Source organism: Dermacentor andersoni, chromosome 2 (genome assembly GCF_023375885.2).
Source record: "Dermacentor andersoni chromosome 2, qqDerAnde1_hic_scaffold, whole genome shotgun sequence".
In the NCBI taxonomy this organism is placed as follows: domain Eukaryota; kingdom Metazoa; phylum Arthropoda; class Arachnida; order Ixodida; family Ixodidae; genus Dermacentor; species Dermacentor andersoni.
In genome coordinates, this window is record NC_092815.1 from 220,946,898 (window position 1) to 220,973,132 (window position 26,235).

At 47.4% G+C, this 26,235-nt stretch overlaps 1 protein-coding gene across 2 annotated transcripts in view; it reads left to right on the forward strand.

The window, feature by feature from the left end:
• The window catches only part of LOC126539990 (fucolectin-1-like), a 209,765-nt gene that overhangs the window by 97,409 nt on the left and 86,121 nt on the right, over positions 1-26,235 (forward strand). For both annotated transcript variants that reach the window (XM_050186821.3, XM_055075778.2), the window contains one exon: positions 14,951-15,044. In XM_050186821.3, coding sequence (XP_050042778.2) covers positions 14,951-15,044 — 94 coding nt within the window. The remainder of the gene's footprint in view (positions 1-14,950; positions 15,045-26,235) is intronic.

Consider the following 26,235-nt stretch of genomic DNA (forward strand, 5'->3'; position numbering starts at 1 on the left):
GGAGAGACGCTTTTACCTACAGCTTCATTCACCCCTGTTTTGGTAAAAAATAAACAGTGTTATTATATAGTCCTTGTCCATTCAGCTTACTTTTCAAAACTTGAATTATATAATAATTTGATTGAGCAGATTCCAAAGGCGGACAGGCAGCCATTGGAATCTGATCTTGTCAACATTTAACGGCAGAACGTTATCTAGTGAGTTATCTAGTGAGTTCGAGAACGTTAGCTAGTGAGTCTAGCAGTGCTATTGGAGGAATTAGGGGGAACTAAATGGGATATAATAGTGCTCAGTGAAGTTGGAGGACAAATGAAGCATATACAGTGTTTAAAAGCGGGCACGTCCTGTGCCACCGGGGTTTAGCGGAAAGACGATAACTAGGAGTCGGATTCCTGATTAATAAGGAAATAGCTGGTAACATACAGGAATTGTACAGCATTAAACACGAGGAAGGCAGGTCTTGTCGTGAACCTTAATAAGCGGTACAAATTCAAGGTCGTACAGGTCTACGCCCCTACATCCACTCACGATGACCAGAAAGTCGAAAGCTTCTCTGAAGACGTGGAATCGGCGATCGGTAAATTCCAAACAAAACACACTATAGTGATGGCCGACTTCAATTCTAGGGTAGGCAAGAAGCAGGCTGGAGACAAGTCAGTGGGAGAATATGGCATAGGGTTTAGGAATAGCAGGGGAGAGTTATTAGTAGAGTTTTCGGAACGGAATAATTTCCTGATAACGAATACCTTCTTCCGCAAGCGGGACAACCGAAAGTGGACGTTGACGAGCCCGAATAATGAGACTAGAAATGAAATAGACTTCATACTCTGCGCTAACACTGGCATCATACAAGATGGGAACGGGCTTGGCAAGGTGCGCTGCATGGTAAGATCTCAAATTTTCCTAGACTTGAGGAGGGAACGGAAGAAACAGGTACATAAGAAGCCGATCAATGAGTAAGCTGTAAGAGGGAAAATAGAGGAATTCCGGATCAAGCTACAGAACAGGTATTCGGCTTTAACTAAGAAAGAGGATCTCACTGTTGAAGCAACGAAAGATAATCTTATGCGCATCATTACGGAGTGTGCAATAGAAGTCGGTGGTACGTTCGTTAGACAGGATACCGGTAAGTTATCGCAGGTGACGAGAGATCTGATTAAGAAACGTCAATGTATGAAAAATTCTAACCCTACAGCCGGAACAGAACTGGCAGAACTTTCCAAGTTAATCAACAAACGTAAGATAGCTGACATCAGGAATTATAATAGAGATAGAATTGATCATGCTCTAAGGAACGGAGGAAGCCTAAAAGCAGTGAAGAAGAAACTAGGAATAGGTAAGAATGAGATGTATGCTGTCAGAGACAAAGACGGCAATATCATTACTAATATGGATAAGATAGTTCAAGTGCCTGAGCAGTTCTGTAGAGACTTATACAGTACCAGTGGTACCCACGACGATAATGGAAGAGGGAATAGTCTAGAGGGACATCCCACAAGTAACGCCGGAAGAAGTAAAGAAAGCCCTGGGAGCTATGCAAAGGAGGAAGGCAGCTCGGGAGGATGAGGTAGCAGCAGATGTGTAGAAGGATGGCGGCCAGATTGTTTAAGAAAAACTGGCCACCCTGTATACGCAATGCCCGATCACCTCAAGGGTACCGGAATCTTGGAAGAACGCTAACATAATCTTAATCCTTAAGGAGACGGGAAAGACTTGAAAAACTGTGGGCCGATCAGCCTACTGTCCGTTGCCTACAAAGCATTTACTGAATATTAACACATCAAATAGAATCAGGAACACCTTACACTTCTGTCAACCAAAGAAGTAGGCAGGATTTCGTAAGGGCTACTCAACAATTAGCCATATTCACACTATCGATCAGGTGATAGCGAGATGTGCGGAATATTACCAACCCTTATATATAGCTTTCATTGATTAGGAGAAAACGTTTGATTTAGTCGAAACCTCCGCAGTCATGCAGGCATTACGGAACCAGGGTACAGACGACCCATATGTGAAAAAATAACTGAAATATATCCATAGCGGCTCCCCTGCCCCCGTAGTGGCTATGGAGCCGCTAATGACTCCAATAAAAAAAGGGCGTCAGACAAAGCGATACAATCTCTCTAATGCTATTCACAGCGTGTTTATAGGAGGTATTCAGAGACCTGAATTGGGAAGAATTGGGGATCGAGGTTCATGCAGAATACCTTATTAACTTGCGATTGCCCGATGATACTGCGTTGCTTAGTAACTCGCAGGACCAGCTGCAATGCATGCTCGCTTATCTGGACAGGCAAAGTGGAAGGATGGGTCTACAAAGTAATCTGCAGAAAACCACAGTAATGTTTAACAGTCTCGAAAGAGAACAGCACTTTGCGATAGGTAGCGAGGCACTGGAAGTGATAAGAGAATACATCTACTTAAGGCAGATAGTGACCATGGATCCGGATCATGAGACTGAAATAATCAGAACAATAAGAATGGGCTGGGGTGCATTTGGCAGGCATTCTCAGATCATGAACTGCAGGTTGCCATTGTCAGTCAACATAAATTTGTATAACAGCTGTGTCTTACAAGTACTCACCTACATTGCAGTAACCTGGAGGCTTACGAAAAGGGTTCTACTTAAATTGAGGACGACACAACGAACTATGGAAAAAACAATGGGCGTAACGTTAAGGGGGATAATAAGATAGCAGATTGGTGGAAGGAACAAACGCGAATTGATGGCATCTTAGTTGAAATCAAGGAAAAGATATGGACATGGGGCGGGCATGTAATTAGGACGGAAGATAACCGATGGCCATTAAGGGTTAGGGACCGGATTCTAAGAGAAGGTAAGCGTAGCAGGGGGTGGTAGAAACTTGTCTGGCCGGATGAGATTAGGAAGCTTGCAGGGACAACATGGCCACAATGAGTGCATGACAGGGGTAGTTGGAGAAGTATGGGAGAGGCCTTTGCCCTGCAGTGAACGTAGCGAGGCTGGTGGTGATGATGATGACGTTGATTAGGCAGTGAGACATGAAAAATCTGTGGAAGTTACAAAAATTGAATGATTGCTTCACTGCAATAGTTTTAAAGATACGTTGCAACAGAACTACATGTTGACCTATTTGGCGCTTGCTGACACGTTTTCTGGCGCAAGGTAAAAAAGACAAAAAACAAAGACACATAGAAGTAATCATAGAAGTAGAAACATAGAAGTTTACATACATCGGTGACATCAGTCACCGGAACCTTTTACGGAAGTTGAAATGTACCAGCGTCACAAGGGAGGAAGAAAATGCCAGAGCCGCAAGACTTGCAGTGATTCCTTATGTTCATAAGGTCTCCCATAACCTCAAGAAGTTGACAGGCCACTATGGCGCACCCATTGCCTTTTCTGCCCTGGTCAAACTGGTTCGACACTGTTCGAGAACCACTCGCGAGGAGACCGGTTCGCAAGGCTATGGCAAGAAACATGGAGCGTCCTATGGGCAATGCGCCTTGGGATGGTGTACGAAATTCCCCTTGAGTGCAGCAAGTCCTACAAAGTACAGACTGGATGCTGAATGAACAAGCCAGGGAACACAAAGTAAATCTAATGAAAGACGGCGTGTCACATTTCCTAGTGCCCTGCAAGGCCTGCATGTGCAAACCACGTTTTTCTGATATTAATATTCTTGGCGCAATCAGAAATCATACAGCACGCGAGCTAATGGAAGCTTGTTATGTAGAAGAAATTGCATTAGCGATGCGTCTATCTTGCTCTACAAATCGGAAACCGGACCGTTGGAGAACGGAGGTTAGTGAAAAGCCTTCACATGCGCGTATGTGTAATATATTCAAGGGGTCACCGCCCAAACGAAATCAGTTGGAAGTGGCACCCGTGTTGTCTTCAATGCGTCTTCTTTTTGCGTGTGTTCTAACTTGCTGCAAAAAGGAAAAAGTCTTTCAGTTTTAAAGATGCCATAGTGGAGATAGTGTTAGAGTAGATATAACCTTCTCTGAACTACCTATTTTGAGGCACTTATTAGGCGGAGAATTTCATTCTTATTCTGGGATGACAAGGAGGAAGCATGGTGTAATGGCGACTGGCTACGGATGCTCATCTAGCATCATTTATATAGATGTTGACTCACGAAGGAACTCCGCTACTGTAGCAGGAGTAAAATGCCTTCGAACAATTGCTCTTTGACTGAACGCATGAAGGGCCGCACCTTTTTTTCTTCGGACATGCAGTGATCTACTCGCGAAAACAGCCGAAAACTTTCTTCAACAAGCATACCAACGCTCTCTTTTAGCCTCAGGTTTCCTTACGACAAGGCTTGCTGGGCTAGTTACTTTCTTTCAGCGCTGATGCAGATGTGAAGAAGCTGTGGCTGAAATTCTCTCCAACTCGTCAGTGATGATTTGAGGTTCATGAACTATATGCGCGTTGAACCGTCGTGGACAAAGCAGAGGCTCCGGACCTTTCTTGTGTCCAAATCGTCGAAGCTGGCGATTCGTTCGAAGTCATCTAACCAACCTTCGACGTTCTCGAATGCGTCGTCGCATAAACATCGTGGTGTTCATGGCGCATAAGCGATCCATGGGACAGGAACAGTTTGGGTCCCTCGCGTTTGGTCTGCCGTAGTGATGGATATAGTTCTTGGTGAGCGTGCGAGCGGATACAAGTTAGCTGGTAGTTAGTGCCAGCCACGGCTTCTTCCTGTGACTTTGGGTGAGAGAGCTGGTGGCGTCTGCAGGTTCGGGTCCAGATTACTAAAGTGTCGGGCTGCACAACACCTCCACCAGTTTCTCGCGAGAAAAAGGACTAGATATGGTGGTGTAGCAGTAGTCACTAAGTTTATTCCGAGTCGAAGATGCGGCGAACCGATCACGCCCACAGCAGGGATCCCACTGGAGAGCCAGCCCCACAAGCAATAATGAAGAAGAAACCCATATGAACCCCACAAGATAATGATCATGTACAGATGACAAAGAATAGCTTATAAATGGCCACACTAAAGTCCCCTCGCGCGAGAGCGGCCATGCTGGCCGCAATTCAAAGGGGCGGCGAACGCCTCGTGGAAGGCTTCATACGGGAAACGTGGACAAGCTCAGCGGCGCGGCAGCGGCGGTCTTTTGGAACATTAACTGGTACCACGCGATAGTTAACCGCAGAAGTCTGCTCCAAGACTCTGTAGGGGCCGATGAACCGAAGTTGAATCTTGTCACACAAGCCATGAGTACGAACTGGTGTCCGGAGTAGCACTTCGCCGCCAGGGCGGAAGCACACGACGCGATGAGAGGCGTCGTAATGCTGCTTGCGGTCCTGTTGCCGTGCTTCCGTGTTGATGCGGGCGAGCTGGCGAGAACGCAGAATGCGGGACACATATTCTTCACAGTAGGATGGACATTGATTGACAGTTGGCGCGAAGAATGAGACGTCAAGACGGGAACTGGGCGAACGACCATAAACAAGGTAGAATGGCGAGTAACCGGTCGTGCGTTGAACGGCGGTATTACACGCAAAAGTCACGAATTGCAAAATTGCGTCCCAGTTTCTGTGATCCGGTTCGATGTACATGGCTAGCATGTCTGACAGCGTGTGATGAAATCGCTCTGTGAGGCCGTTAGTTTGCGGATGGTAACTTGAGGTAGTCCTGTGAGTGGTTCAGGAGGCTCTGAGTACTTCGTCTACTAGTAGCGAGGTGAATGCTTTTCCACGGTCCCTCAAGAGGACGCGAGGAGCACCGTGGCGCAGTATTAAGGATTGAAGTATGAATGCAGCAACTTCAGAGGCTGTGGCAGAACTCACACAAGTTGTTTCGGCGTAGCGTGTCAAGTGATCCACCGCTGTCAGAATCCATTGTTTACCAGTGAGAGTCACAGGAAGAGGACCATACTGGTCAATGCCAACGATTTCAAATGGTTGTGACCGACAAGGAACCGGTTGCAGTTGTCCGCTTATAGCTGATGGAGAGAGCTTTCGACGCTGACATAGGGCGCAGGAAGCGACATACCTCGCTACACTGGCGTACAATCCAGGCCAGTAGAAGCGACCTTTGATGCGGTCATAGGTTGTCTGGAAACCAAGGTGACCAGCAGTCATGTCGTCGTGAGAAGCCTGCAGGACACGAGCAGGTAGAGAGCGTGGCAGGACAGGAACCCAGCGTTGACCGTCAGGGTGATAGACATGACGGTACCGGACGCGGTTGTCAATCTTAAATTGCGTCAGCTGTAGACGAAGGCGGACGTTAGGCGGGCGCGAAGCTCCTTGAAGGTGGTCTATGATGCGCCGACAGCAAGAGTCCGCAAATTGATGAGATTGGAAGAATCTGTTGTCGTGTTTAGGCATCTCGTCTACAGTGGCCAACAAGAAAGCATGTGAAGAGGGGTCGTGCGAAAGCTTGTCACGGATGGTAATTGGAGGTCCATTACGTGGTGTCGTAGGAAGCGGACAGCGAGAAGGCGCGTCTGCATCCTGGTGTTTTTTTCCGCACTTGTAGATAATAGTAATGTCGTATTCTTGTAGACGAAGGATCTACCGACCAAGCCGTCCGGACAAGTTCTTCAGCGTCGAAAGCCAGCATAATGCATGATGGTCTGTAACGATGGTGAAATGGCGGCCGTGAAGATAAGGTCGAAACTTCTGTACAGACCAAACGATAGCTAGGCATTCCTGCCCCGTGATGGTGTAATTCTTCTCGGCGTTTGTCAGGACGCGACTTGCGTATGCGACGACCCTCTCCCCTAAAGTGTCATCTCGCTGTAGGAGAAGGCCACCAATGCCGTGACCACTAGCATCCGTATGCAGGAGGGTAGGAGCAGCTTCATCAAAATGGCGTAGTACTGGTTCAGATGTGAGAGCGCGCTTCAGATGGGCGAGCGCAGATTCACATTCGGGAGACCACACAAAGGGAACATTAGAACCCAGTAATTTGTGCAGAGGTGATGCTATTGAGGCGAAGCCTCGTATGAATCGGCCAAAACAGGAGGCGAGGCCTAGGAAACTGCGGAAATCTTTGGTCTTTTCGGGGCGAGGGAAGTGACGAACTGCCGAAACCTTGTCAGGATCCGGACGAATGCCATCTTTGCTCACAATGTGACCTAGTACCTTGATAGTCTTGCTCGCCAAATGGCATTTCTTGGTGTTTCGCTGAAGTCCAGCGTTGGCAAGGCATGTGAGAACTTCATGCAGACGTTGCAGGTGCTGAGATAATGTTGACGAGAAAACAACGATATCGTCCAGATAGCACAGGCAAGTCTTCCACTTCAGGCCACCAAGAACGATGTCAATCATGCGCTCGAACATTGCGGGTGCATTGCAGAGGCCGAATGGCATGACATTAAACTCGTAGAGCCCATCTGGCGTTGAAAACGCTGTTTTCTCTTTATTGTCCTCATGCGTAGGTATCTGCCAGTAGCCGGAACGCAGATCGATGCTGGAGAAGTACTCGGCACCCAGCAGGGAATCCAAGGCCTCGTCAATTCGTGGCATAGGGTATACACCCTTGCGTGTGATCTTGTTAAGTGCTCGGTAGTCGACACAAAATCGAACAGAGCCGTCTTTTTTTCTAATCACAACAACGGGGGAAGGCCAAGGGCTAGCATAAGGGCGTATTATATTCTGTTGGAGCATGTCGGTGACATTCTCGTCAATGACTTTCCTCTCGGCTAGCGATACGCGATATGGTCTACGGCGCACGATGGATGTACCATCTGTCTCTATCCTATGCGTCGTAATCGACGCATAGGATAGAGAAGCTGAATGCGCGTCAAACGAATCTTCATGTTTTTGAAGTAAAGCAAGCAATTGTTGTGACTGCGAAGGTGTCAGGTCGGAACTGATGGCGGCTGCAAGAGCTGAAGGAGATGCGACCCGTCCGGTACAAGGAACTTCAGAGGAAGCTGGTTTAAAGGAAACAACAGATATAGACTCCGATTCGGTGGCGGAGGCCAATGTAGTGCCTTTAGGGATCAGAATTTTTTCGGATGTCGGGTTTGTAGCGTAGAGAAGTGCAGACCTATGATGAAACCTAACCAGCCCTGATGCAAAGGGAATCCCTCTTGCGAGACAGCGTGCAGATGGTAATACGAGCACGTCGCCGCAGTCAATCACATCAGACGTGATAGTCACAATGCTTTGATGGCGAGGAGGTAGCGCAGTATCTTCTGCAGCAAGAAAGTAAAGTGGTGCGTCATCTGCGTGAAGTGAATAGGTCGTGTCGGTCATGTGGAGAACGCGTTGCCCACAGCATGTGGAGGCGGAGGCCGTAGAAAGAAAATCCCACCCCAATATGAGCTGCTGGGCACACGAACTTAGCACTGCAAATTGTACGTAATGCAGAAGTCCATCGATGGAAATACGAGCGGTATGGTAGGTCGAATGGTAGCCCCTTGAGCAGCGAGTAGCGCAGGCCTATCATAGGGGGTCGTAACTTTCTGAAGTCGCGAACACAATTCACAGTGAATGACTGAAACAATAGCACCAGTGTCTATTAAAGTTTCTACTTGTAGACCTTCTATTACAACCAATATCACATTGCACGGACGCGATGGAGGAATTTCTGTCCTGTCGTTTGATGCAGCTTTTCCTCCAAAAGCTGCATAATTTAGTTTTCCGGACGACGCTCGGCGAATTGAGAAGCAGGTCTCAGTGGGGTCGTAGAGCGGCGAAGGGGTGACGGCGAGCGGCGTCTCGCAGGACGGTACGTCTGAGCCGTCTCGGATGCTTCAGTAGGCCATTGAGAGCGTCCGCGCGGTGGACCACAAGGAGGGCGTTGGTCATGGAAGCTCCCTTGACGTTGGAAAGTAGCTCCGGGCGAAAAGTCATCCCGTTCGTATACGTCATATCCGCGACGCTCGTCTTGCTGGCGCTTGCGGCAAAAACGTGCTATGTGGCCACGATAGCCGCAGTAGTAGCAGATGGGACGAGGAGGACGCCACTGTGGATAGCTGGTTTGGGTAGGTGCGCTGGTAGTCATGGACGCGATGGAAGCCGGTGTTGGTTTTGGAGGCATCGGGGGAACGATGACTGGAGTAGCTGCGGCTACTTGTGCGTACGTGGATTGGGCCCTAGGGGTTAGAGGGTCCGTGTACGCTGCACCAGCCATAGACGCCAATTCCTCCTTGATAACGTCGCGCAGATTGGTATCGGAGGCATGAGAATGCATAGGCCCTGCGGCTAAGCCAAGATAGTGGAGCTCTTCTCGAATTATTGCGCGTATCATTGCTCGTAATGTAGAGTCGTCGGCAGTAGTGTTCCCAGTGGTGTCTGGCTGCAACCGTACTGATTCGAGTTCGTCAAGGCGCTGGCAAGTAGCGCCAATATAAGCGACGTTAGCGGGGTTCTGGATGGCTAAAGCATTGAAAGCAATAGCTCCGATGCCTTTGAGAATGTGGCGAACCCTGTCTGATTCGGTCAAAGCCGTGTTCACGCGTCGACAAAGAGCAAGCACATCCTCGATGTACGACGTATAAGATTCACCAGTTTGTTGCTTGCGAGTGTCGAGCGTCTTTTTGCGAGGGCGGAACGCACAGCCAGTGTGCCGAAGATTTGGCGGAGCTGCTGTTTGAAAGCGCCCCAAATCGTGAAATCAACCTCATGGTTGAAAAACCAAGTCTTCGCTACTCCGGTCAGATGAAAGGCCACGTGACACAGCTTGGACGCATCGTGCCAACGGTTAGCCGAACTCACTCGGTCGTAGTCGTCCAGCCAATCCTCGACGTCTTCCCCGCGAATTCCAGCAAACAGATGGGGATCACGCTGATGTCCACTGACAACCCAATACGGGGAAGCTGGGGTAGCCGAGGCCGAGATGGTGGAAGTAGATGTGCCTGTTGGCTAGTCCTGCGACATGCTGGCGGACAGCTGGCACAATCGGCGACCTGATCGAAGCTCCAGGAGGTTGAGCGGGGAGTCAGAGGACGGAGGACCGAAAAGCACACTCCACCACTTGTGACGTAGCAGTTGTCACTACGTTTATTCCGAGTCGAAGATGCGGCGAATCGATCACGCCCACAGCACGGATCACACTCGAGAGCCAGCCCCACTAGCGATGATGACGAAGAACCCTATATCAACCCCACAAGATGATGATCATGTACAGATAACAAAGAATAGCTTATAAATGGCCACAATATGTCTACTGAAAGCGAGCGGTTCCTTTACTGAAGCGGCAGCAATGAGCAACGTCGCTGGATGTCTTTAGCATAGTTGAATACTCTAGGCTCCGGCTTACTTGCCTTGAGGTTCTCTAGAAGAGCGCGATGGGCGACATTATGAAATGTTCGTTGTATATTGACCCCACAAATTTTATTAGCTGAGCTGTACTTGGTAAATCTTGCAAGGCCCTCCTAACTTCATCGTTAATAATGGAAAGAGCCCCTGTATCCTGTTCCTCCCTACTTCTAATAAAGTTTGCGTGCCTGCTCTGGGTTCTCTACAGGTCTGTACAAAATTATTCTGCGGCTTTTACAATATCATCAGAATTGCGAATGACATTAGCCTGCTTTCTTTATCTACATATGTCTCTCCTTGTCCTATGGCAAGTTTTGCGCTCACTGATTGCATGCTGCGGTCATTTTTTACTGCTTACCGAATCTTTGCGAAGGTCATCATCATAATCATCATCATCATAAGCCTGGTTACGCCAACTGCAGGGAAAAAACCTCTTCCATACTTCAACTACCCCGGTCATGTAATAATTGTGGCCATGTCGTCCCTGTAAACTTCTTAATCTAATCCGCTTACCTAACTTTCGGCCGCCCCCTGCCACGATTCCCTTCCCTCGGAATCCAGTCCGTAACCCTTAACGACCTTCGGTTATCTTCCGTCCTCATTACATGTCCTGCCCATGCCCATTTCTCTTTCTTGATTTCAAATAAGATAACATTAACTCGCGTTTGTTCCCTCACCCAATCTACTCGTTTCTTATCCCTTAACGTTACACCCATCATTCTTCTTTCCATAGCTCATTGCGTCGTCCTCAATTTAAGTGGAACCCTTTTCGTAAGCCTCCAGGTTTCTGCCCCGTACGTGAGTACTGGTAAGACACAGCTGTTATACAGTTCTTTCTTGAGTGATAATGGCAACCTGCTGTTCATGATCTGAGAACGCCTGCAAACGCACCCCAGATCATTCTTATTCTTCTGATTATTTCAGTCTCATGATCCGGATCCGCGGTCACTACCTGCCCTAAGTAGATGTATTCCCTTCTAACTTCCTGTGCTTAGCTACCTCTCGTAAACTGCTGTTCTCTTCCGAGACTGTAAAACATTACTTCAGTTTTCTGCAGATTAATTTTTAGACCCACCCTTCTGCTTTCCCTCTGCAGGTCAATGAGCATGCATTGCAATTGGTCCCCTGAATTACTAAGCAAGGCAATATCATCAGCTAAGCGCAATTTACTAAGGTATTCTCCATTAACTTTTATCCCCAATTCTTCCCAATCCAGGTCTCTGAATACCTCCTGGAAATACGCTGTGAATAGCATTGGAGAGATCGTATCTCCCTGCCTGGCGCCTTTTTTTATTGGGATTTTCTTGCTTTCTTTATGGAGGACTACGGTGGCTGTGGAGCCGCTATAGATATCTTCCAGTATATTTACATATGGCTCATCTACACCCCGATTCCGTAGTGCCTTCATGACTGCTGAGGTTTCGACTGAATCAAACGCTTTCTCATAATCAATGAAAGCTATATATAGGGGTGGGTTATATTCCGCTCATTTCTCTATCACCTGATTGGTAGTGTGAATATTGTCTATTGTTGAGTAGCCTTTACGGAATCCTGCCTGGTCCTTTGCTTGACAGAAGTCTAAGGTGTTCCTGATTCTATTTGCGATTACCTTAGTAAATACTTTGTAGGCTACGGACAGTAAGCTGATCGGTCTATAATTTTTCAAGTCTTTCACGTCTCCTTTTTTATGGATTAAGATTATGTTGGCGTTCTTCTAAGATTCCGGTACGATTGAGGTGTTTGGGCATTCCGTATACAGGGTGGCCAGTTTTTCTTACACAATCTGGCCACCATTCTTCAACACACCTACTGCTACCTGATCCTCTCGAGCTGTCTTCCTCCTTTGCATAGCTCCCAGGGCTTTCTTTACTTCTTCCGGCGTTACTTGAGGGATGTCAATTTCCTCTAGACCTCTTCCATTATCGTCGTGGGTGCCACTGGTACTACATAAGTCTCTACAGAACTGCTCAGGCACTTGAACAATCTTATCCATATTAGTAATGATATTTCCGGCTTTGTCTCTGAAAGCATACATCTGATTCTTACTTATTCCTAGTTTCTTCTTCACTGCTTTTAGGCTTCCTCCGTTCCTTAGAGCATGCTCAATTCTATCTCTATTATAATTCCTGTTGTCAGCTATCTTACGTTTGCTGATTAACTTGGAAAGTTCTGCCAGTTCTGTTCCGGTTGTAGGGTTAGAATTTTTCATACATTAGCGTTTCTTACTCAGATCTCTCGTCTCCTGCGATAACTTACCGGCATCCTGTCTAACGAACGTACCACCGACTTCTATTGCACACTCCGTAACGATGCGCATAAGATTATCTTTCATTGCTTCAACACTGAGATCCTCGTTCTTAGTTAAAGCCGAATACCTGTTCTGTAGCTTGATCCTGAATTCCTCTATTTTCCCTTTTACCGCTAACTCATTAATCGGCTTCTTATGTGCCAGTTTCTTCTTACCATCCTATGGTCACTGCAGCGCACCTTGCTGGGCACGTCCACATATTGTATGATGCCAGGGTTAGCGCAGAGTATGAGGTCTATTTCATTTCTAGTCGCGCCGTTCGGGCTCCTCCACGTCAACTTTCGGCTATCCCGCTTGCGGAAGAAGGTATTCATTATCCGCATATTATTATGTTCCGCAAACTCTACTAATAACTCTCCCCTGCTATTCCTAGTGCATATGCCATATTCCCCCACTGCCTTGTCTTCAGTCTGCTTCTTGCCTACCTTGGCATTGAGGTCGTCCATCAGTATAGTGTCTTTTGCTTTCACTCTACCCATAGCCGATTCCACGTCGTCATAGAAGCTTTCGACTTGCTGGTCATCATGAGTGGATGTAGGGGTCGTAGACCTGTACAACCTTTATTTTGTACCTCTTATTAAGTTTCACAATAAGACCTGCCACGCTCTCGTTAATGCTGTATTCTTATTAATCAGGAATCCGACTCCTAGTTCTCGTCTCTCTGCTAAGCCCCGGTAGCACAGGACGTGCCCGCTTTTTAGCACTGTACATGCTTCTTTGAGCCTCCTAACCTCACTGAGCCCCATTATATCCCATTTATTGCCCACTAATTCCTCAAATAGATCTGCTAGAGTCGCCTCACTAGATAACGTTCTAGCATTAAACGTTGCCAGGTTCATATTCCAATGGCGACCTGTCCGGAGCCAGGGATTCTTAGCACCTTCTGCTCCGTCGCAGGTCTGACCGCCGCCGTGGTCAGTTGCTTCGTAGGTGCTGGGGACTGAGGGCCGGGGGTTTGATTATTGCATTCATATACGAGGTTGTGGCCAAGTAGTGCCCCAGGGAGGTCAATCCTGCTCTGGTGAGGGAGTGCGCGTTACCGGTTCTGGTCACCGGGATCAGGCCGCACTCCAGGCCGGATTTTTTTTTAATCCCGTGGAAATTTGCGTGGCACCGGGATTCGAACCACGGACCTCTTGCACGCGAGGCGGATGCTCCACGTCTACGCCACCGCTGCACACACATAAAATATTTTTAAATAATGCCCTAAATACCAAAGTGTAGAAGTGCTTCTCATATGGCAATGAGAGCTTCTCATGTATTCACAGATATTGCACAAAACTGGACGACGTGTATGACATAGTTATGACAACTAAAGAAAGAGAAAATTCAATGGTGTAGGCAAAAACAGTACCACTCAAAATCAGTAAAAAATAGAAGAAAATGCAAAGATCGTTTCATTGACAGCCATAACAAAACACAAGAGCTTACTTATAAACCTGTACAAAAGTATATGCAATGCTTGAGATGTTCATTACTACTGAACGAAATGCAAAAGACATGGTAGAACAAAAATAACATTGTGCTCAAAACGAAAATACACACTATCACATTATTTTCCTTTGGGCACAACTTGAGTAACGGTGGCAAGGGGGAACAGAAACTAGTCAGCTTTTGCAGCAGCATAGAAAACATTCGCAGAAAGGCCTATTCCTCAATCACAGACCTGGCAAAATAAGCCAACAACACAAGTTTTCTTTCACCCCCAATGCAATGCTTAACAGTAAAAGTACATCACTTAAGGCACTAAGTCGTATCTACTGGGCAATTCTTTGTATAATCAACAGGAACAGAAAAAAATCTGCATTTAGGAGACTTACAATGCTCCTGATTTCCACAAAAAATGCCTATCATGCCTACACATGAAGGTTGTTCGCACGGTTTATCAGCTGGCTGCGGTTTGGGCCACTTGGGTGTTTGTGACATTGGCATGTGGCGATTGGCTTGACTCAGAGATGATCATAGAGCGCGGTCGCTCGGTGGAGGATGCTACGGAGGTAAACTGTGTCGTGTTTTGACTTAGCATTGTTGTTTGCACAGATATTGGTGCTTCATTTGTCGACTGAAGTACGCATAAGGTTTCGTGATTTACGGATGACATACTGATATAGCATGATACAATAAGTATAATAAGTATCCTCATCAAATATGAAGCCTATCTATCGCCAATTACACATCCATCATGAAAACGATTGCTGATTGCACAAAAGTTGCCAACCTTCCTTAATGCATAAATTCGCTGCCATATTCTTTCCCGATACATTGCTGCACTGACCTAAAAAATTTATTCAAGTGTTCAAAAATTACTGCTCAGGTGCAGTAGTCCATAGAAAACGCACTCAGTAGGAAATATTTATCTGCGAGTCACAGCTAAGCTATGCTTTAAGTACGTGTCTGTGTTCACAGCCGCTTTGACGTACTTTGCTGCGCAGGGTATCCAACAACAAGAAATACTCATGCGACCTACTGACACCATTCCCACATGGCAAGCCGCTGATGTCGAAGGGATACGTTTACTACGCTGCGGTAAGTACGGAACACCACGACGTATAATATTTTTGGTAAAATAGAGGTGGGAGTTTGTACTGATCTAGGGTAGTAGGGTATGGCGGCGGGTTTTGGCGCACGAACTGGATGACAACAACGATTGAACGGGAAGGCAGAAGCACGAACTTGTCCATTTCGCTTCCCGCTTGCAAAAATCCGCACCTTCCAGTGCCTTTCAGTGTGAAAGCAGTGCGTTTTTCGACACTGAATCGGGCTTGCTTGCTGAGACTCAATGTAACGCCTAGCTGCATGGCGAAAAGCAATGCCTCGTTGGAAGACAGGCTCATTTCACGTCGATGGCGCTGAGACGATGACTGGCGCGTACCGCGGAACCTGCGTCGGCTCCGTTTGTGCCGCGCTGGTTCCGTAGGTGCCGGCGCCATTGAATTTAATAAGGTGCCGGATTAAATTTTATCCGGAGATGCCAGTCTCGTGCACCGAATAACGCCATACTTCGGCGTCACAGATGCTCCTTCAGAACAATAAAATATAACTGTGTCTCAGCGAACACAATTTTTTTATTTGCCTGTGGCAGAGAACACAATTCTAGTGCATGAGCTGGTCTACTCAAAGAGGTTGATAATAATTCAAAAAAGCAATCAGATGCGTATTCGACTGATTAGGAAAAATTAACTAATTAAGTGTTTACCTAATGATTTTATTGCTGATACAGCAATTGACCACTTGCAGAAATACAACTGCGCTTTCGCAAAGCTGGGTCGGGGCGGTGCGTTGTGAGCGCCCTTGGTTGGTGTTACGGTTTGCGCCAGGCGTGCCGGAAGGATCAGACAAGTTCCGGGAGAACGACGTTTATTAACCCATGCTTGTGGGTTAAGGCTCGGGCAAGAAAAGAGGACCGCTAGCAAGCGGCACAATGCTTTCAACACTTAGTGACACATGCGCACTTAGCAGAGGACTCTTATCAACATGAGCGCCAGCCGACACAAGAGTTGGGAAGTGCAGCTCAGGCAGCCCTCGGTGGTGTGACGTGCCCCACGAACTCCCGGCCAGCTGCGTCAATTGCACGAGCCATTATTATGGAAACCGAAATTGTAATTTCTTCAGATTTCCATCCGCGAAGGTTAATGCGGAGAGAAGTTTGTGGACGGCAACGGTCAAGCGCTTGAACCCGGATGGCATGCCGTGGCAGCCAACAGTGCATTCTAGGAGCTGTGGTCCCTGTACGCGACTTGCATTCACTTGTCCTCTCCTGCCAGTTCAGCAAGGCTGAGCAGAAGGCCGGCGACATGCTGGCATGTCTCGCTGAGGCCGCAAAATATGAAGAATGCAGTTTTCCTTCGCGCTCGTCACTGATTCAATCTGAGCAAATTATGGGGTTATACGTGCCAAAACCAGTTTCTGATTATGAGGCACGCCGCAGTGTAGGATCCCGCAAATTTCGACCACCTGGGGATCTTTACCCTGCACGTACCTAAACCTAAGCATACGGCTGTTTTCGCATTTCGCTCCCATCGAAATGCGGCCGCCATGGCTGGGATTCGTTCCCGTGACTTCGTGCTCAGCAACCCAACACCATAGCCACTGAGCAACTATGACGGGTGTCTCAGCATATGCGAGTACGAAGTGTGAAAAACGGCGCAAGCAGATACTGCCAGTCTATGTACTTCGTCTCATTTATGAGTCTGCGCTCGTCTTCTTCCGTACGTGCTAGTTAAGTTGAGCTCTCTTCCGCCATGACTTCGAACCAACTCGTCCAACTATCTGCCTTGATATGAGTATTCGCGAGTGAGCGGGAGCGCACTGGCTTGTGGACGCATCCGCTGCCCTTATTTAAGCTAATCTAACGTATAAAATAGGTTATCGTGCGCTTTGAGGTCTTAGTGCTCCCAAAAACACCCTGAATAACCTGCTGCATACATATAGCGCATGCAATATATGGGATATGGTTTGGTACACTACAAGCATGCAACACAGCAGTTTGGCGAAACAGCACCAGACGAATACGAAATTCGCAAGCTAGCACGTGTATATCTACTTTTCCATGCAGCAACTATGTGTCTTGAGAATACGACAGACATAAAGTATTCACCCGGTAACATATTCGCAGTGCGTTGCGGCAATGTCGCCAATGGCTTTCGTGAACCATGCTATAAAGACGTAGATGCCCGACTTCATGGATGGCTTGCACGCAGCTCGTGTGAGGCAGTATCCGCGGTGTTTATATAAAGTTTTATGTTCTTAACTTAGCCTTCTTCTTTTAAAACCAATTCGCGGTGTGCCTGACAACCGGACGAAGTGTTAGCAAGCAAATAACCCCACGCATTCTCCCTCGTTAACCGGCAGTCTTAGAGGTCAGTTGTCTGTACGGTTTGCAAAAACTGCAAGGGAATGAAGCCCTCTTCAATCATATGTAAGGCAGGTCATATGCAGCAACCAAAGAACGTCGACTCTTTTACAAAACGGCAAAGAAGCTCTGCAAACATAATGTCGTCATTTGATGCCGCCGTACCAAAGCAAGGCTGGAGCCCGGATGTTTTTCAACCATGCGGCGGGGCAGAAGCTTCCTGTTTATCGCGCTAGGGGGCATTCTAACTTCTGGAAAATGGGAGTGAACATAAACGTATTATGTTGAAAATGGCATATGTAGGTGGGAAAGAGAGGAAGGAGTACAAAATGCCACTCCGAATTTCAACGCTGAACAAATAACAAACATAGTCACAAGAGTCCAGGAAGAACTTGGCAAATGACCAATAACGGGAATATAGGGAGGGAGCTTCTAAGTGCAATAAGGACAAAAAATACGGAAAGAGAAACAACAGATTTGCTGGAAATGAGAAAGAAGCCGAAAAGCCGGAGGAACAGAAAGATACGAGAAGCGGTCTCGGAACGATAGAAAGCATCCCGAGAGCACAGGCAGACAAAGAAGGTGGAGTTGCGGCAGGATCAAGTAGCCAGCAAATGGGAAATATACCGCGAAAGAAAAGTCTATGGTTCATATACTGGTGCAAGCAAAGATAAAAGGTGAAATTGAACGTTGGTTGTCTGAAATACGTGAGAAAGAGGAGGCCGGAACTAGAATATTTTGGAACGACATAACATTATTAGGCAGGAAGTAAACAACAATGCAACAACCTATCCTAGACGAAGATGGAAACAAACTGGAAGGGGAAGCGGCAATAAATTATATCTGCAAAATAACAGCCCAATCTTTCCAAGGCAATGACGAGGTTGATTTGAGCAGAAAAAGAGCATGAAAGGAACAAGGTTGAAAAGGAGCTGATGCTGACAAGTTTCAACTGGAAGAAAGCCGAAGAGAATATTCCTAAGCGTACAGCCACAGGGCTGGATGAGGTTCCCTTTAGGCATATAACTGAACTAGGACCAAAAAGTAAGGTAGCTCTGGTGAAAGGAGTGGAAACAATTTTAAAAGATAGACCCATACCAGACAGTTGGCGACAAAGTAGAATGAATTTAATTTATAAATTCACGGGGACAAAGATACAATTCACTCGTATAGACCATTGACCATTACAACGGCAATATACAGGCTAGGAATGCAGGTAATCAAGTTAAAGCTGCAAGCATGGGCAAAGAATAATGGCATTTTGGGAGAACTTCGGAATGGCGTCAGAATAGGTAGGCGTTTGGATAACTTATTTGTTCTTACTCAGTGTATCGAAATATGAAGAGTAGAAAGCAGACTGTTATATGTGGCCTTTTAGATAGCATAGGAGCCAATGACAACGTAGACCGGAACATTTTGTTGGATATTCTGGAAAGGGAAAACTTAGGTGACGATTGTCTACTGCTTTTGACAGAGATTTGCGTAGAACATACCGTTTGCGTTGAACGGGAAGGGATGAGGAGCGGGGAGAAAGTTGATATCGTTACGGGGATGTTGCGAGTATGTAAAAACTATATTTACAATACATATACAGGACGAGTCTGAATAGCTAAGATGGCTGACCACCAACAACACACAGAAGCCAGTGTCTCCGATCTTTTTCTTGCCCTCTCTTCTCTCATCCTTCCGTAACAAAACCCCCGGGTGGCAAAGCGCCGCCTCGGCGCATTGCAGGCGCAAAATAGCGAGCGAAGTATGGCTTCAGCCGCGAACCATGCACGACGTCGACAGGCGTCTGACTTGAGGATACGTAAAAGTGTAGCGGCGAAATCTCGTAATTTACGTCGTTAACTTGGCGTAGGACTTCATAAGGCCCTGTGTAGCGAGAGAGAAGCTTGTGGGAGAGGCCAACCCGACGATATGGTAACCAGAGGAGCACCCAAGCACCTAGTACGAACTTAACAGTGCGATGGAAGCGGTCGTAACGTTCTTTCTGTATGTGCTGTGAGGCTAATAAACGAGATTGGGCGACTTGACGTGTCATCCGAGCGTGATCGGTGCCTTCACGAGCGTACTCAGTTGCAACACGTGACATAGAAGGGATGATGGTGTCAAACGGCAGTGTGCGGTCGTGACCATACAAGAGATAAAAGGGTGAATATCATGTGGTGTCATGTCGGGACGACTTATACGCGAACGTCACGTAAGCCAGCCTGGCATGCAAGTCGCGGTGATCGTTGGAGACGTACATCGACAGCATCTCTGTGATAGTTCAGTTGAGACGTTCCGTAAGGTCGCTCGTTTGTGGGTGGTTGGCGGTGAACAGCTTTTGCTCAGTGGCACAAGAGCGGAGGAGGTCCTCGCTAACTCGAGATAAGAACGAGTGGCCGCGGTCTGCAAGTAATTGTCGAGGTGCACTGTTGTGGAGAATGACATCGTGGAGGAGAAAATCGGTGACCTCTGTTGCGCAACCAGTCGGCAACGCCTTTTTTATCGCGTAGCGTGTCGCATAATCAGTAGCGACGGCGATCCACTTGTTCCCTCTAGTCGTCGTCGAAAAAGGGCCAAGCAGGTCATGGCCTACGCGAAAGAACGGTTCAGAGGGAACTTCAATTTGATTGAGTCGGCCGACAGGTGCGAGGGGAGGTTTCTTCCGGCGCTAACAAAATTCGCAAGTTGCAACATAACGACGCACAGAGCAGCAGAGACCCGGCCAGAAGAACCGGTGTCGTACGCGGATGCACGTACGCAAAACTCTAAGGTGTCCTGCCCTCGGTTCAACGTGAAGTTGTTCAAGAACGACGGATCGCAAATGACGAGGAAGGACATGCAGCAACTCAGAGCCGACAGGGATGATATTGAGGCGGTAGAGGATGCTGTAATGCAGCAGGAAAATGCGGCACGTGCTGTCGGTGCTGCCAGCTTGCACTCCGGCGACGATAGTCTGTAAGGATGTGTAGCGTGGTTGTTCAGCGCGCACGTCGGTCATGTCAGTCAAAGCCAACACGCAAGTCACTGGATCATGTGCAAGAGATAGGGAGGATTCACGGGGGGGGGGGAGTCAGCGTGTTTGTGGAGGCGTCCAGTCTTGTGGTAAACACTAAATGAAAATTCCTGGAACCGCAAAGCCCATCGACCAAGGCGTCCTGTCGGATCCCGTGGGACAGACAGCCCGCAGTGTGCGTGGTGGTCTGTGATGACCGAAAACATGAGGCCATACAAATATGGCCGGAACTTGGCGACAGCCCAAACTAAAATCATGCACTCACGCTCGGTGATGGAGTAATTTCTCTCGGCAGGCGACAGCAGGCGGCTGCCGTAAGCGATCACGCACTATATGTACCATTCAGCTGTTAGGCGAGAACAGCGCCGATGCCGTGGCCGTTTGCATCAGTGTGGACTTCGGTCGGTGCAGATGGATCAAAGTGGGCAACTATGGGAGGGTTGGTCAGAAACCCGATGAGAGCGGCGAACGCGTGAGCTTGCTGAGGGCCCCATGAGAACGGCGTGTTCTTCTTTAGAAGGTCTGTCAAAGGCCGAGCAACATCGGCGAAGTTTTTGACGAAACGGCGAAAGTAAGAACACAAGCTAACGAAGCAGCGTATGTCAGAAGCAGAAAGTTACACAGGGAAATTGGGTACGGCGCGAACTTTTTCCGAGTCTGCTTGAACACCGTATGCGTCGAGCACGCCGCCGTCGGCCACACGAAGCACTCGGGCAGCTGCTGGGGTGATGACCTTCTTTAAACGTCTAGGTAGGCGAGCACTCATCACAGAAATGTGGGTTCAGTGTCCACGAGTGCTCGGACAGGTACGCCGCCTAGTTTGGCGTCAACTACACGTCTCCTTGTGGGCCCAGACGGATAATTCGCTACAGTAGTCGGCAATGCAGCGCCACCTCCGAGCACGGCATTGCCCAGTTTTCCGAAAGGGTGCGGCCAAAGCCACAGGGGACGAAAGGCGACGTGGCTGCGGCGAACGGGAAGATTGGCGACGCGTTTGCGGTGAACAAGACTGGTGTCTACGCGGCGATGGTGAGTGGCTGTACCACGAAACTCCGAGCAGAGTTAGTGGAGTTGTGTGACTCGGCGGTGGGCGAAACATTGTGGGCATTTCCATCAAAACAGATCAGGTTGGTCGGCGTGCGAGTTGTTGAGCGCAACGAGTTCCGACACTATCGGACGACAGAACCAATGTGGTGCCAGGTGAAACATACCGGCTTGTCGTCAGCAGTTCTTCATTCAGTCGGGTTGCGATAACGCGGAGAGAATTGTCGGGGTGGAGCGAAAATAGTAGCAGGGCGTTCGTTAGCTCTGGAATTGGCGACAGCACACACAGACTGTAAACAATGTTTTCAAGTTCCTGGTGAACGATGGCTTGTACAAGAAAACTGAAAATGTTGTAGCATCACGGCTACGTGAACAGAAAGCTGCGAGCGCCATCGCATCCATTTCACGTCTAATGAATCGCACCCCATCCTCTGATGGCGACGCAAGCTGTTGTGCGGGTTGATCTTTACGCGCCAACGTTGCGGCAGTATTGGGAAGTCTGGCGAATGCTTGCAAGATGCCTGGGCTTTTGGCCTGGTCAAATTGTTGGCACTCCTTAATGATTGCGTCAACTGTAGAGCAGCTCTTGCACATGAGCAGAACAAACGCGTCGTCAGCAATGCCCTTGAGCACGTGTCTGACCTTCTCAGGTTCTGTCATGATCGGCTGTATGACAAAGTGCCAGCGCGTCCTGGATGTACGAGACATAGGACGCCGTTGGGATTGGGCACGGGAGGCCAGTTCCTGCTTTGCGACAATATTACGGCCGGCTGGGTAGCCAGCCGGCCGTCGTCTAGCGCTGTTTGAATTTTATTGTTACCATGGAACACCAACTCGCCCAATCCGCTGCCCTTCTGTAGCCAAACAACTCTGTCAATTTCTGTTTGCATTGGTCCCAACTGGTTACCTCCTCTTCGTGGTTTTTGTACGACTCCTTTGCCGTGTCTCTAAGGTAGAACAACAGGTTGCCTAGCATAAGTGTTGGGTCGCACCTGTTGATTCCATTCACGCATTCGTACATGGCCACCCACTCTTCAACGTCGGCGCCGTCGATGCCACATAAAGTTCCAGGATACTTGGGCTGCACAACGACAACCAACGGTGACAGTGACGTAGCTGCCAACGGTGACGTTGGAGGCGGCAACAAAGTTTATCCCGCGTGCTCAACGTCATTCATGGTGCGGACGATGATGCGACGTCCACTGCAGAGCTCTGCTTCCAGCCGTGGTAACCCGCACCTCTCGCCAATATGTTACGGGGATGTTTCCAGTATATAAAATTATGTTTACAATATATATACAGCGTGAGTCAGAATAGCTAACTTGGCTGACCTCCAACAACACGCAGCAGCCCGCGCCTCCGATCTTCTTCCTCTCTCTTTTCTCATCCTTCCGTAGCAATATCAACAAGGGACTGAGACAGGGGTGCCCTTTATCCCCACTGCTGCTTATGATGTACATGGTGAGGATGTAGAAGGCGCTAGAAAGAAGTAATATCGGGTTTAATTTCTCGTACAAGCAGGCGGGTACGGTAGTAGAGCAGCAGCTTCCCGATTTATTTTATGCAGACAAAATTGTGTTCCTAGCTAACCAGCAATGTGATTTGCAACGTCTGGCTAACATCTATGGACAGGAAGGTAAGAATTTAGGTTTGAAATTCAGTGTTAGAAAATCAGGCGTTATGGTATGCAATGAAAACAGTGAACAGGCAGTGACAATACAGGGCCGAAAAATATCTCACGTACCAGAATATAAATACCTTGGTATATGGATAAACGTAGGCAATAGATATATAGAAAAACAGAAAAAAAATAACAGTGAAGGGGAAGAGAAATGCAGCCATAATGAAGAACAGAGCGCTATAGGGATACAACGGGTATGAGGAGATCCGGGATATGTGGAAAGGTGTAATGGTTCCACTACTTACTTTTGGAAATGCGGATGTTTGCTTTAAGTCAGGTGTACCATCAGGACTCGATGGTAACAAAAGGTCAGTGGGACGCCCCGCATTAGGCGCTCACGGGAAGACTACAAATGAAGCTGCAGAGTGTGATATCGGCTTGAAAAGTTTCGAAGTGAGGGAAACTCAGTAAAATTGATTATGAAGAATGACTGAGGAATATGGAAGAAAGTAAATGGGCTGGGAGAGTGTTGAGGTATCTGTGCAGGAAAAACATTGATTCTCAGTGGAGGAAAAAAACTAGTAACCTTGCCAGCAAGTATGTGGCCTGTAGCATGGGTAACACAGCAACAAAGAATGTCAAGTGGAAAGTCAGAGAGGCTGAAATAATTTCATGGGTAGCAGCAATGGAAAACAAACCTGACATGAATAACTACTTAAGAGGAAAAAACAAAATCGGGAAAAAAACCCATTTATGATAACTCAAAGGGAAGCTCATTACTTTTCGAAGCGAGATCGGGATGCCTTAGAACACGGACCTATAACGCGAGCTATAAGAAGGAAGAAGAAGCATGCGCTTGCTGGGGTAAAGCTAGGGAAACGACGGAGCATGTTTTATTAGAATGTGAAGACGTCTACCCAGTGGTCGATTTAGGCACCACTGGCCTCCTTGAAGCCGTTTGGTTCAGCGGGAGCAGTGGTAAAGCAAACATGTCCGCAACAGGCATTAGTAAGAGGCGATTGGAAGATGGGTGGAAGAAAAGTAGGGAAACGATAAAAGGCGGAGACGTACAAAAGCACAGTTCGCAATAGTGGATCAGAAGATTTGGTTGTGGGAGTTCACAGAGTTTTTTTTAAACCTACGTAGGACATTAGGCAGTATAATAGCAAGAGCTTGGTGACGCAACCCATGGCCCCGTTCTAAAGGGGACGCTCATAACATCCATCCATCCATCCATCCATCCATCCATCCATCCATCCATCCATCCATCCATCCATCCATCCATCCATCCATCCATCCATCCATCCATCTATCCATGGTGGATTTACAAATGCTCGCGGAATAGAAAAAGAAAAAAAAAATAGCTAAGGAGGCAACACATGGTCACAGATAGCCGACTTGAACACATCATGGTCTGTGATACTGACGATGGATGCGGGAAGGCGATTCCAGTCTTGACTTGTTTTCCGGATGAAGGCTTCGAGGTATACATTGCTTTTATACTGAGGCACCCCAACTTTCATTTTATGATCAATACGGAATGACAAATGGCTCGGTGACGAAAAAAGTGTCATTGCTAGCTCATTATTAGTGTAGTATATTTTGTGAAACAGGCATAAGCGGGAAATTTGACGTCTAGTTGAAAGGAGAGGTAGTTCCAGAAGAGGGTTATAGCGCCGAAAAAAACACAACACACAGCAAGCGAGACGGGACGGGAGAGGTAGTTCAAGCATTTGCTTCATGCGAGAAACGCTGGCTAAGCGATAGTAGTTAGAGAGGATAAACCTAACAGCGGTTCTGAATCGATTCTATGGACTGTGTTAACGAGCTAGTGTACGGGTCGCATATCGATGAAGCGTACTTGAGTTTAGAACGCACGAGTGTTTTATATAGTAGTAGTTTCAGCGGAACGGGAGCGAGGCGGAAATTCCGCCTAAGAAAACCAAGGGAACTGTTAGCTTTGTTAATAACATGGTGGGTATGCTTCTGCAATGACAGATTATAAGTGATATGGACGCCTAGATACTTGTAGCTGTCGACGAACTGAAGAGGGCAACCGTTAAGATCATAGCCCTGAGAAATGAACTGGTTAATCTTTCGAGACACCCTCATTGCTTTACATTTGTTAATGTTTAGTTTCATAAGCCATGCATCACACCAAGAAGAAATTTCATTTAAGTCAGATTGAAGAACGGAGAAGTCAGACTCATTAGAAATTACGCAGTACAGAACGCAGTCGTCTGCAAAGAGCCTTATGTTAGAAGTAACAGAATCAGGCAGGTCATTAATATAAATTAGAAATAGAAGAGACCCTAGGACTGACCCCCGAGGAACACCGGATGTTACATTGCATGATTTAGAATCATGATCATTAACAGAAACGTACTGTGTTCTATCTGCAAGAAACATTCAATCCACTTAAGCAGGTTGCAATCAAGATGGAGTGTGCTAAGTTTCAGTAATAGTAGTCGATGTCAGACGGTATCGAAAGCTTTCGCGAAGTCAAGGAAGATGCACTCAATAACTGAAGCTCGATCTAATGCGGAAGACAAATCAATAGTAAAGGCTAATAGTTGAGTCTCACAAGAATAATTTTTGCGAAAACCATGCTGCTGTGACGCCAAAACATTGTTAGACTCGAGAAAGCTAATCAGGTAGCATCCTGTAAGCACAAAAATCCTGTTATAATTAAACTCTATTCCGTCTTATGTAAAGCATATGTATCTAACCAGCATGTGATTATATGCTGGGTGCCTGGACATCGGGGCATCGAGGGTAACGTTCTAGCGGACCAGATGGCCACATCAATTTCATTGCATGCAGCTAATCCTACTGCTTCGCTCCTGTCACAGACCTGAAGTCTTTCTTAAGAAGGAAACTGCGAAACTACTGGAAACGCTTGTGGGACCTGGAAACAAATAATAATCTGCATGTAATAAAGCCCCAATTAGGTTTCTTGCCTCCTGTAACAAAATCACGCCGGACAGACGTCCTATTCTGTCGTCTAAGAATAGGACACACATTTTGCACACATAATTTTTTACTCACGGGAAACGAGCCGCTAACCTGTGGTAGATGCGGGGACAGGCTGACCGTCTTCCACGTCCTCCTGGAGTGTCGGGCAGCCGAATCTGAGAGAAAGAAACATTTTTCTCTAGCATACCAGCAGCACATCCCCCTACATCCCGTAATGCTA